Raw genomic sequence first — 13,185 nt, forward strand, 5'->3', positions numbered from 1 at the left:
GCACACACGGGTTCGTGCAGATAAAGGCAAAATGAGGAAGGTTTCTGCCAGACATCGGATTAAGAGAGCAGCTGCTAAAATGCCATTACAAAGCAGCAAATAGGTATTTGAAGCTGCTGGTGCCTCTGGAGTCCCGTGAACATCAAGGAGCTGGATCCTCCAGAGGATTGCAGTTATGCATAAACCTTCTATTCAGCCACCCCTAACCAATGCTAACAAGCAGAAACGGCTGCAGTGGGTCCAGAACTACATGAAGACTAATTTTCAAACAGTGTTGTTTACAGATGAGTGCTGTGCAACCCTGGATGGTCCAGATGGATGGAGTGGTGGATGGTTGGTGGATGGCCACCATGACCCAACAAGGCTGCGACGTCAGCAAGGAGGTGGCGGAGTCATGCTTTGGGACGGAATCATGGGGAGAGAGCTGGTCGGCCCCTTTATGGTCCCTGAAGGTGTGAAAATGACTTCTGAAAAGTATGTGGAGTTTCTGCCTGACCACTTTCTTCCATGGTACAAAAAGAAGAACTGTGCTTTCTGTAACAAAATCATCTTCATGCATGACAATGCACCATCTCATGTTGCAAGGAATACCTCTGCATCATTGGCTGCTATCAGCATAAAAGGAGAGAAACTCATGGTGTGACCCCCATCCTCCCCTGACCTCAATCCTATTGAGAACCTTTGGATCATCCTCAAGCAAAAGATCTATGAGGGTGGGAGGCAGTTTACATCCAAACAGCAGCTCTGGGAGACTATTCTGACATCCTGCAAAGAAATTCAAGCAGAAACTCTCCAAAAACTCACAAGTTCAATGGATGCAAGAATTGTGAAGCTGCTATCAAATAAGGAGTCCTATGTTAATGTGTAACTTGACCTGTTAAGATATTTTTGATTGAAATAGCTTTTGATTTCAGTAAATATGACCTCCTAATGCTGCAAATTCAACAAATGACCATTTTCAGTTCTTTACAACCTATAAAATGTTTTGAAACTCTGTTGTGCGTAATAATTTGGAACATCCATCCATCCATTGTCTCCCGCTTTGAAACTCTGTTGTGCGTAATAATTTGGAACATCCATCCATCCATTGTCTCCCGCTTATCCGAGGTCGGGTCGCGGGGGCAGCAGCTTGAGCAGAGATGCCCAGACTTCCCTCTCCCCGGCCACTTCTTCTAGCTCTTCCGGGAGAATCCCAAGGCGTTCCCAGGCCAGTCGAGAGACATAGTCCCTCCAGCGTGTCCTGGGTCTTCCCTGGGGCCTCCTCCCGGTTAGACGTGCCCGGAACACCTCACCAGGGAGGCGTCCAGGAGGCATCCTGATCAGATGCCCGAGCCACTTCTTCTGACTCCTCTCGATGCGGAGGAGCAGCGGCTCTACTCTGAGCCCCTCCCGGATGACTGAGCTTCTCACCCTATCTTTAAGGGAAAGCCCAGACACCCTGCGGAGGAAACTCATTTCAGCTGCTTGTATTCGCGATCTCGTTCTTTCGGTCACTACCCATAGCTCATGACCATAGGTGAGGGTAGGAACATAGATCGACTGGTAAATTGAGAGCTTCGCCTTGCGGCTCAGCTCCTTTTTCACCACGACAGACCGATGCAGCGCCTGCATTACTGCGGATGCCGCACCGATCAGCCTGTCGATCTCACGCTCCATTCTTCCCTCACTCATGAACAAGACCCCGAGATACTTGAACTCCTCCACTTGGGGCAGGATCTCGCTACCAACCCTGAGAGGGCACTCCACCCTTTTCCGGCTGAGGACCATGGTCTCGGATTTGGAGGTGCTGATTCTCATCCCAGCCGCTTCGCACTCGGCTGCGAACCGATCCAGAGAGAGCTGAAGATCACGGCCTGATGAAGCAAACAGGACAACATCATCTGCAAAAAGCAGTGACCCAATCCTGAGCCCACCAAACCGGACCCCCTCAACGCCCTGGCTGCGCCTAGAAATTCTGTCCATAAAAGTTATGAACAGAATCGGTGACAAAGGGCAGCCCTGGCGGAGTCCAACTCTCACTGGAAACTGGTTCGACTTACTGCCGGCAATGCGGACCAAGCTCTGGCAACGATCGTACAGGGACTGAACAGCCCTTACCAAGGGGGCCGGTACCCCATACTCTCGGAGTACCCCCCACAGGATTCCCCGAGGGACATGGTCGAATGCCTTTTCCACGTCCACAAAACACATGTAGACTGGTTGGGCAAAGTCCCATGCACCCTCCAGGACCCTGCTAAGGGTATAGAACTGGTCCACTGTTCCGCGACCAGGACGAAAACCACACTGTTCCTCCTGAATCCGAGGCTCGACTATCCGACGGACCCTCCTCTCCAGGACCCCTGAATAGACTTTTCCAGGGAGGCTGAGGAGTGTGATCCCTCTGTAGTTGGAACACACCCTCCGATCCCCTTTCTTAAAGAGGGGGACCACCACCCCGGTCTGCCAATCTAGAGGCACTGTCCCTGATGTCCATGCGATGTTGCAGAGGCGTGTCAACCAAGACAGTCCTACAACATCCAGAGCCTTGAGGAACTCCGAGCGTATCTCATCCACCCCCGGGGCCCTGCCACCAAGTAGTTTTTTGACCACCTCGGTGACCTCAGTCCCAGAGATGGGGGAGCCCACCACTGAGTCCCCAGGCTCTGCTTCCTCATTGGAAGGCATGTTAATGGGATTGAGTAGGTCTTCGAAGTACTCCCCCCCACCGACCCACAACGTCCCGAGTCGAGGTCAGCAGCGCACCATCCCCACCATATACAGTGTTGACACTGCACTGCTTCCCCTTCCTGAGACGCCGCATGGTGGACCAGAATCTCCTCGAAGCCGTCCGAAAGTCGTTCTCCATGGTCTCCCCGAACTCCTCCCACGCCCGAGTTTTTGCCTCAGCAGCCACCAAAGCCGCATTCCGCTTGGCCTGCCGGTACCTATCAGCTGCCTCCAGGATCCCACAGGACAAAAGGGACCGGTAGGACTCCTTCTTCAGCTTGACGGCATCCTTCACCGCCGGTGTCCACCAACGAGTTCGGGGATTGCCGCCACGACAGGCACCGACCACCTTATGGCCACAGCTCCGGTCAGCTGCCTCAACAATAGAGGCACAGAACATGGCCCATTCTGACTCAATGTCCCCCACCTCCCTCGGGATGTGGTCGAAGTTCTGCCGGAGTTGGGAGTTGAAGCTACTTCTGACAGGGGGCTCTGCCAGACGTTCCCAGCAGACCCTCACAACACGTTTGGGCCTACCACGCCTGACCGGCATCCTCCCCCACCATCGAAGCCAACTCACCACCAGGTGGTGATCAGTTGACAGCTCCGCCCCTCTCTTCACCCGAGTGTCCAAGACATGTGGCCGCAAGTCCGACGACACAACCACAAAGTCGATCATCGAACTGAGGCCTAGGGTGTCCTGGTGCCAAGTGCACATATGAACACCCCTATGATTGAACATGGTGTTCGTTATGGACAATCCGTGACGAGCACAGAAGTCCAATAACAAAACACCGCTCGGGTTCAGATCGGGGGGGGCCATTCCTCCCAATCACGCCCTTCCAGGTCTCACTGTCATTGCCCATGTGAGCATTGAAGTCTCCCAGCAGAACAAGTGAGTCCCCAGAAGGTATGCCCTCTAGCACCCCCTCCAGGGACCCCAAAAAGGGTGGGTACTCCGAACTGCTGTTTGGTGCATACACACAAACAACAGTTAGGACCCGTCCCCCCACCCGAAGGCGGAGCGAGGCTACCCTCTCGTCCATCGGGGTAAACCCCAATGTACAGGCTCCAAGTCGGGGGGCAATAAGTATGCCCACACCAGCTCGGCACCTCTCACCGGGGGCAACTCCAGAGTGGTACAGAGTCCAACCTCTCTCAAGGAGATTGGTTCCAGAGTCCAAGCTGTGCGTCGAGGTGAGCCCGACTATATCTAGCCAGAACTTCTCAACCTCGCGCACAAGCTCAGGCTCCTTCCCCTTCAGAGAGGTGACATTCCACGTCCCAAGAGCCACCTTCTGTAGCCGAGGATCGGACCGCCAAGGTCCTCGCCTTCGGCCACCACCCAACTCACACTGCACCCGACCTCCTTGGCCCCTCCCATAGGTGGTGAGCCCATGGGAAGGGGGACCCACGTTGCCTCTTCGGGCTGTGCCCGGCCGAGCCCCATGGGTGCAGGCCCGGCCACCAGGCACTCGCCATCGAGCCCCACCTCCAGAGTGGGGCCCCGGTGACCCGCGTCCGGGCAAGGGAAAACGCCGTCCAAAATTGTTTTCCATCATAGGAGGTTTGTTTAACCGCTCTTTGTCTCATCCCTCACCTAGGACCAGTTTGCCTTGGGTGGCCCTACCAGGGGCATAAAGCCCCGGACAACAGAGCTCCTAGGATCATTGGGACACGCAAACCCCTCCACCACGATAAGGTGGCGGTTAAAGGAGGGGCATTTGGAACAATGCATTTTAAGTTTTTTATTTTTGAAAAACATACCATTATCATTAGGAGGTTTGTTCAGTAACATTTGAATTATACTCTAATGGTTGATGACTCAAAATTTATGCTGACTGCCACTTGCATCGACTATTTAGGAAATATCAGAGAAAAACATCATTTGCATAATAATTTGGAATGCAGTGTATTAGAATTCTGTGATAAATAATCTGCTGTTAAGTCTAAATGCATTATAATGGTGGCATTTCCTGCATTGGAGGAGATTGGATATCATTTACAGGACACCTGGAAAATTACGCAAAACAGATTAGGCTTTGCAGTTTTTGAGGATATTGCTACACAAAAATAGTGTTTGTATCTACATTACTCTTTATTTTACACTGGTGCTTTTTAAGATAGTGTTTGTATCTACATTACTCTTTATTTTATACTGGTGCTTTTTAAGATTATTTTACTGTTGTGAAATATTTGTTGTCAAAGATGCTGTATAAAATAAAGATTCATTTGATTGTGGGTGAGGTACAATTTTTGACTAAATTATCTGGTGTGTTATTCAGGGATGAGTAAGACCCACCATGTTCACTACTAGATAGGTCTACTCTTACATTTCAGAATTAACACACACACCAATACACACATGCACATTCCTATTTACATAATTAAAATGTTTGAGAAATTCCTGCACTGCCAGTCACTATGTAGTACTCCACATAGAAGCTTACTATCTTTGGCATTAACAACATTCAAGTGTCCCTTGACACATGAAGACTTGTACACCTTTTGGTTATGTGCCACTTGCCAACCAGTGATATCTTACATTTACCACACTATTCTTCCTATTGGGGTCACCTCCCTCAGCCTGTTAACCCTGTCAGTTGGAGCAAATGGCAATCGTCCCTCCACCAGTAGCCTTAATATATCCTATATTACTTCAATCACTCTAGGATATAAAGACATAGTATAGAAATTTAAAACAACATGATATTTATTCACATCTCTCCAAAAGCATCTTTGTTTTGTACATGTGTCGATCAGCACAAGTAGCAAGCAACCTGCTGTCCCATCCCTTGCCTTGACGGAGTTCAGCTCGGGCAAAAAGTTCTCCCAGCTCAAGCCAAGGCTCCTTATCTGCATGTGAGATCTGGAGTTTAATAGGATAAATAATACAGTATATTGTTATTTGGAATACATGTATTTCATGTGTGTTCCGTGTCTAAAAAGATCTGGGTAATTGTAGGATGAAAGGAAAATGCGAGAAATGCAAGAAATGCTGAACACATACTTAAAGCAGAAACTTTTTCCATGTTATTCTAATAATGACGTGAAGTGTATATTGTATTATACATGTGCACTTTTATTCAATAATATAACCAAAGAAAAAAAACATTCGATTTACATGTTGCTGTCAATGAGTTAAAAACTCAAAAAGCTCAAATGTTAATCAATAGGGAGTTTACACATATTCTTGAATGGTGCAGAGGTCAGAACTGCTGCCTTATAACCTGAAGGTTCCGGGTTTGATACCAGGCGCTCTGCGTTTTGAGAAGTGAACTGCTATTATTACTATTTCTACAATACAATAAAACAATACATTTGATGTCTGTAACACCCGGTATAATTTTTGGCTACTTGTAAAAGTTAGCACTTGTTTTTTTATTATTCAGTTTTATTCTCTCAGTGACATTCATGTGGTACAATGAACTTGCCTCTCCCTCTCTGAGTTGATGGCATTTATCTCCATTCTTTTCGCAAGACCAGTGCTGTGGCTGATGCCTGCTCAGAACTATTTGTTGTACGTCCAATCAAAAATATGATGTCTTGTGACCGCTATCAGACTGGACAAAGGCAGGACCGTAGCAACAGACAGCTTCTTCACATCGCTTTTGCCGGCTAATAGACTGCTTTGCACCACAACGCAACTCTGCTTGGCACTATAAGTAAAATGGGACTTCCACCTGCAGCTAAAGTCACTTCAGTACACAAGCAATTCTCCACGTTAGTGTTTAGATCTGCCAGCGCCATGCTGACGGTGTATGCGCCCAAAAAGAAGAAGCCTTTGATTTCAGTCTGTTACAGCTGGTGTAAGAGCTTTCAGTTTTTATTAGCATGCTCCACCAGTTTTCTTTTTCAAAGTGTGTTCTGAGATGTCCTGTCAAAACACCCACTTTCTGTCTATTTTTCACAACAGGTCTGAGAGCTGCTTTTACCTCCCCAAACAGGTTTACCATGTATGTGCCACCTATCTTCTCTGTACTTTTCTGTCCATGTAACGAGACCCTGAAAAACCGCTCACCTGTCTGTATAAGTCACAATAAGCCTTGCTGTCTTTCTTTCCAACACCATGGCAACAGCTCTCAACTCAGTCCACTGACCGGATTTTCCATCTCCTTCTAAATATTGAATGTCAGAAACTAGATGACAAGCCACTGACTTCCATTTTCATATTCCCCCATGTAATTGTGCTACTCCAAAAGCTAATAAAAAATGTACCTCCCCTTCATTTTCTACCACACACTCCAAATTGTAAGATTTCACTGTTCACCGATCTCTAGTTCAAAGGGAGCACCTGCTTACACTGACCCCAGACCTTGATATTCCTGGATAGTGTCTTTACCTTCTCAAAAACAAACTGGTTTTACAGCTCAGCTACTTTAGAGCTGAATGGAAAAAGGCGTTTGTGAAATCAGGAACAGCACACCACTTCCCTGGCCTTTCCGTGTTGGTGAAAATGGCAGGTACAGCAGCAGTAAGTAGTGTAGTTTTTTAATTTAGTGCACAATTATCCACTGGTATATGACAGCTGCCATCTGCTTTTATCACTGGCAGTACAAGGAAGTTGAATGGGTTAACAACTGGCCACATAATATCTGCTTTTAGTAACTCCTGGATTGTTTCTTCTGTTTCTTTATGCCCTCCTGGCAACCAGCAGTTCATTGGGAAGTGATAGATGGATATAACTGCAGGTGCCCACTTGGCTCGGACACTTAAATTTTTTATTTTTTTTTATTTTATAGGACTAATTTTTAAATACCTAATACCAAACCTCAGTCTTTATTCTACCCTAATAAAATGCCTGTCCCTAAAATATACTCCTCTACAGCATTAGTCGTCATAACGGCTTTCCAAATACAAACTTCACTTGTACCATTTTTGCTAGAATATCACTACCCCAATAGCCTATTAACAGCTACACATTCGCTGACAAATTTATTTCTGATCCAGTGTCATTTAAAGATGAAAAAGTGCTGCACCTCTCCTTTCCCCTAGTGGTTTCTCTCTATCTCTTGACATGTCTCCATCTCTGACATTGCTGTTTCCTGCTGCCATTATTTATGTTAAAGTCACACGTGTGTTTCAGGACCTTGTGTCATTATACACATATGCTTGGCTAGTTATCCTGGTGATGGATGGCTCAGCCCAAAAGTTTTGATCTTCGTACGTATCTGCGCAGTCTCTTGTTGTCTCTGTTTTCTTTCAACTTTAAGTTGTATACTGTCTTACCACTTTGAAGCTAATTATTTAATCAATTAATTCATATAGAATGTACAATTATTGATCAAAAGGAAGAAAGAATGCATATGTATTTGGATCAGATGCTTTAAATGGTCCTGTGAATTCCTTTGAAAATAAGTGATGTCCTTTATAATTCATCATAGTTTGTTTAAGCAAAATTACAATAAAAATATAACTAATAGAGGCAGTCTGCAGTTTCAAAAATTCACAATTTTATCCTTCAGGATGTCTTTTTTGCATTCTTAAACAAACTGTATGAATTTTTCAAATTAAAATGTTAAGATAGATAGATGGATAGATAGATACTTTATTAATCCCAAGGGGAAATTCACATACTCCAGCAGCACCTTACTGATACAAAAAACAATATTAAATTAAAGATTGATAATAATGCAGGTAAAAACAGACAATAACTTTATATAATGTTAACGTTTACCCCCCCAGGCGGAACTGAAGAGTCGCATAGTTTGGGGGAGGAACGATCTTCTCAGTCTGTCAGTGGAGTAGGACAGTGACAGCAGTCTGTCACTGAAGCTGCTCTTCTGTCTGGAGATGACACTGTTTAGTGGATGCAGTGGATAACATGTAATGTCTAAAAATTCTTTAATGTTAAATGTTTGTTCTTTATATTTAAGGTAACATATTTATAACAAAAATCTTAATTACTATCCCATTATTTTGATTGATAGATAGATGGATAGTAAGTAAGTAGGTACTTTATTTGTCTCAAATGGGAAATGTATTTAATTGCTTATTGAAATTTGTAAAGATATACTTTAAAATATTCTTGCATGTTTCTTTCCATAGGATCTGGGAGCTGGACTTGCAGTCATTCCACTCATGGGGTTACTAGAGAGCATCTCAATAGCAAAGGCATTTGGTAAGATCAGAAAAATTATACTGACAAAAGAAGAAAATAGAAAAGTAATACAGTAGTTTCTAAAGTTGTTCCTTTCAATGTGTAGGAAGTGAAAATGACTATCGGATTGATACAAATCAGGAAATCTTAGCAATAGGTAAGTTTTTCTTTTTCCACCAGTAGTGGCTCATTGATGTGAACATTTTATATAAAAGTAACATGTTTAGGTAAACAGCTTGTAGTAGATTGTTTTAATTTACATCTATTTGTGTGATATGTTTTTTTTTGTTTTCCTTTCTAAGGTCTTACTAATGTTCTTGGATCCTTTGTTTCCTCGTATCCTGTAACTGGAAGCTTTGGAAGGTATAGTTCTTGTATTTTTTTTCTTAATGAAATATTTTATTCTTTTGGTAATTTTGTTTTAATGTCAGTGTGATTATATACTAGAAGCAGCACTCAGTGTTGCTTTGGTCCATTTGCCTGCTAGTCTGTTCTGGTGTTTCAGTTCACTTGGTGGTAGTTATTCAAACTGTAGTAAAAAGGACAAAAAAATACCCAGCGGTACATCCATCCATTATCCAACCCGCTATATCCTAACTACAGGGTCACAGGGGTCTGCTGGAGCTAATCCCAGCCAACACAGGCCTCAAGGCAGAAAACAAACCCCGGGCAGGGCACCAGCCCACCGCAGGGCACACACACCCACACACCAAGGACAATTTAGGATCGCCAATGCACCTAACCTGTATGCCTCTGGACTGTGGGAGGAAACCAGAGCACCCAGAGGAAACCCACGCAGACACAGGGAGAACATGCAAACTCCACGCAGGGAGGACCCGGGAAGTAAACCCAGGTCTCCTAACTGCGAGGCAGCAGCGCTACCACTGTGCCACCGTGCCACCCTACCCAGCGGTACACCCAGGGTCAATATTTTGGGTTGGGATATAGTCTACAGTTTACCCCTTGTCATATGAGGAAGATGAGCAAATTTTGGCTGACATTGATGTGGATTTGTATACATACATACATACATACATATATATTATATACATACACACATTCATGTACATTAAGATCTGTAACTGCAGTGGGGAAATTAGCCTTAAGCCATCTTAATGACCAGTGGCAGAAAATCATCAGGTACTGAACTTTACACCCAGTGTCATCTTCATCCACAGCCTCACACTCAGTGTGACCAAGAGCAAGGTATTTTCCATTGTGGACTCCCAACTGTTAAAAAAAAATAGCTCTATACTTGCAGAGAAATTTGGAATGGTGTTCACTCCAGAGCATTTCCTATATATAATTAAGATTGTTTTATTAGGACATGTTGTTATTAGTTTAGAAGACATTCCTCGGGGGCAGTGTTAATTTTGTTGATAAAAACTAAGACCCAAAATACTTGTCAATGACTTTTTTTTCTGTGAAGAAAATGGAACCCAAACTAAATAAAAATGTGCCTTTAATGATGAAAACCAGGATGAATGCTTTTAAAATCATTGTTAACAAAAACTAAACAAAACAAAAATGTTACAAACAGAGAACTGAAGAATGAGCTATATGAAGCTCTTTGCACATCTTTTATTATACACAACATGGTCCGCCAACAGATAACAAGCATGAATGCAGCATGCAATTATAAAAACTTGTATTCACGCTTGTAATTAGATAACACTAGTTTGGGTCTCATCAGGCAATTATCATGTCAGCCAGAATCATGCTCCACTCTGCTGTGCTAGAAAAAGGCAAGACCCTGACACACGCAAGATTTTGTTATTACCAGTTTTCTTGTTTTAAGGAGTTACTTAAGAAACAGATTAATGAAGCTTCAAGAGCATTATCAAATGTGCTTAGCAGCCTCAGATGTGAGTTGTAACAGTTTAGCTTGTAGTGTCACGCATTTGTTACAACAGATGAAATGACAGGGGGATTAGTCAGTTTTAATACAGTGTCATTCATAGTCTCGCTAAGAAAGCTCTGCATTCATACTTTGATTGGATACAGTTTAGGGTTGCGGGAGAAGCCACCTCACATACGGGCGAAGTGGCAGCGATGACAACAGTCGTAGCAATTAAAAATCAAGGCAAGTTTCAAACGAAGTGGTTATTTGGCTTGTCTACATCGTCGATTAAAATGAGCTGCTCCATTTTTTTAGAACAAAAAATGTATGTAGGATTTTAGTGCTTGAAGTGTGTCTCCCAATTAATATATGTACATGTACAGTACATTGAAACAGCATTGCTTGATTTGAATCTGCTAAACACTAAATTTGTGTTATTGGTTTAGTTTTTGAGGGAAAACTAATGTTTATGGGGATCACCACTGAAATGTTAAGAACGCAGTAAAAGCACTTATGTCATATATTAAAATGGTACGTTAGTGAATGTGATGTAGTCTCTCAGTTACGATTAACTGACTGCAGGTAACTTTTGTAATTGTGGATTTGCTCACAGGCTAAGCAATAACGTAGTCTCATCACTCATGTGACACACTTTGGAAACAGCACAGCAAAAGCTGTTTTACAAGAGCTCTGAAATACTGGATTAATGTAAAAATATTATCCTCATCCATTAAATGTTACTCTTTAGTGAGTTTTTTAACAAGCTAATGATGTAAATATAAATGTTCAAATAGCAAATGTGGCAAACCGAACAGAGTGATTCTCTGACAAACCTGATTACAAAAACAGCTTTTAGGGATTTCTTTAAATGTAAGTATTCTAAGTTATTTTGGAATTCACTAGCTCAACAGTACAGATATAATAATAATAATAATATTTTCAGCAGTATTTTTCAGTTGCTGGAGAAAAAAAATATCAGAATAAATTTAAAATGTGCACATGGTCAGATAAATCGGATAATTCATGGTAATCTCATTCTTTATATTAAATTTATATATGCTGAAATTAAATGTGTGCTGCTTGGTCCAACCATTTTTGGTAAAATCTTATAGCGGCATAACTATAACGCATGTTGAAGGCCAGAAAACTGTGATGACAGACCAAAGCTTCCATCATCTGACCAAGATCTTTAGGAGTAAATCCTTTCTACACCTACTGTTCATTTTGTGTTCAGTAATCAGCACATGTGGGTTGGCTCAGTAGTGTACATGTTAGTAGAATAGTTTAGAGGTACCGTGTAGTCTGTGCATATTCATATCTTTATATCCATCTGATTTTGACTGTTTAGCTAATTTAGTTTTACTTTTAGTCAACTAAAACTAATTTACTTTTTCTCAAGTAAAATTTATTTTTTGTTGACTAAAACTAACAATAGTTAAATTATTAAAATGTGACTTAAACTAAAATGCAATTTAGTCAGAAGACTAAAACTAAATCAAAATCTGTTGTCAAAATTAACACTGCTAGGGGGGCAGTGCAGCTCCCCAAACCCCCAACACACAGACTCAGACACAAGTTCCAATGAAATAAAGTTTTTATTGTGTGAAACCCTTACTGACAAAGTTTCCCATACCACAACTCGCTTTCGCTTTGCTTGCCAGCCCCCATGCGGGCACTACGCACTAGTCATTTCCTGGATCTGCAGCTTACGATGAATCATGCTTTGCTTTTGGATAAACACAAATATCAGCTCTGTCTTTGATATCTCCATCTTTTGAAACTATTATCACTGACAATTCGTCACATGTTGGTTTATTATATATGCAAGCATGATCTTTTGGATTCATATAGATATCCAAGAAAACTTCTTTGTCCATGTTTTTCAGATAAATTTCAGATTTATATTCATTATTGGCTGTAGAATTTCTAATATGTCCGATCATTTAACTCTTTCGATTCTATGTTGCATCACTTCTTTGTGATCATAAATATAAACCTGACCAAATTGTGGTTTCTTTGAAATTAAACTTATAGTAGCTTTAATTGTTGCAGGACCACAGATTCTCATAGTGTATGGTCCTGAATCGTGGCATTGAATGATGCAAACACGACCAGATTATTGTAGATTCCAATATTTTGCCTGTAGTGTTTGTGGATTTCACTTTCACCAAATAACAAATCTTTTATTTCTCACAATATATTAATATTGTTATGCTGGTGTATCTGGTGTCCACTACCTGCCCAAATTTAAAAATACTTAAATTGTATTCTTTAATTACACATAAAGAATCCAGTTTTGCTATAAATTGCATTGTCTGCACATATGATGTCCTTTAACTATTACTAGGGGGCTTTGCCCCCTGCTCGCTTTGCTCACCAACCCCTCTACCTGAGCTACGCGCCAGCAACTTTGCGTCTCTGCCGCTTGCAAACAACAAAACTTTTAATTCTCACGGATAGGCCACTTCATTGGGAAGGAACTTTTCCCTGATGGCAACACGAATTAGACAATCTACAAGTCTGTCATTTAAACTTTAAA

General features: G+C 42.7%; 1 protein-coding gene across 2 annotated transcripts in view; it reads left to right on the plus strand.

Annotated features, from left to right (window-relative positions):
- The window catches only part of slc26a11 (solute carrier family 26 member 11), a 131,662-nt gene that overhangs the window by 55,135 nt on the left and 63,342 nt on the right, over nt 1-13,185 (plus strand). For both annotated transcript variants that reach the window (XM_028819300.2, XM_028819302.2), the window contains exons 8-10: nt 8,755-8,827; nt 8,913-8,963; nt 9,109-9,169. In XM_028819300.2, the coding sequence (XP_028675133.1) occupies nt 8,755-8,827; nt 8,913-8,963; nt 9,109-9,169 (185 nt within the window). The remainder of the gene's footprint in view (nt 1-8,754; nt 8,828-8,912; nt 8,964-9,108; nt 9,170-13,185) is intronic.

This window comes from Erpetoichthys calabaricus, chromosome 14, assembly GCF_900747795.2.
Source record: "Erpetoichthys calabaricus chromosome 14, fErpCal1.3, whole genome shotgun sequence".
NCBI classification, from domain to species: Eukaryota; Metazoa; Chordata; class Cladistia; order Polypteriformes; family Polypteridae; genus Erpetoichthys; species Erpetoichthys calabaricus.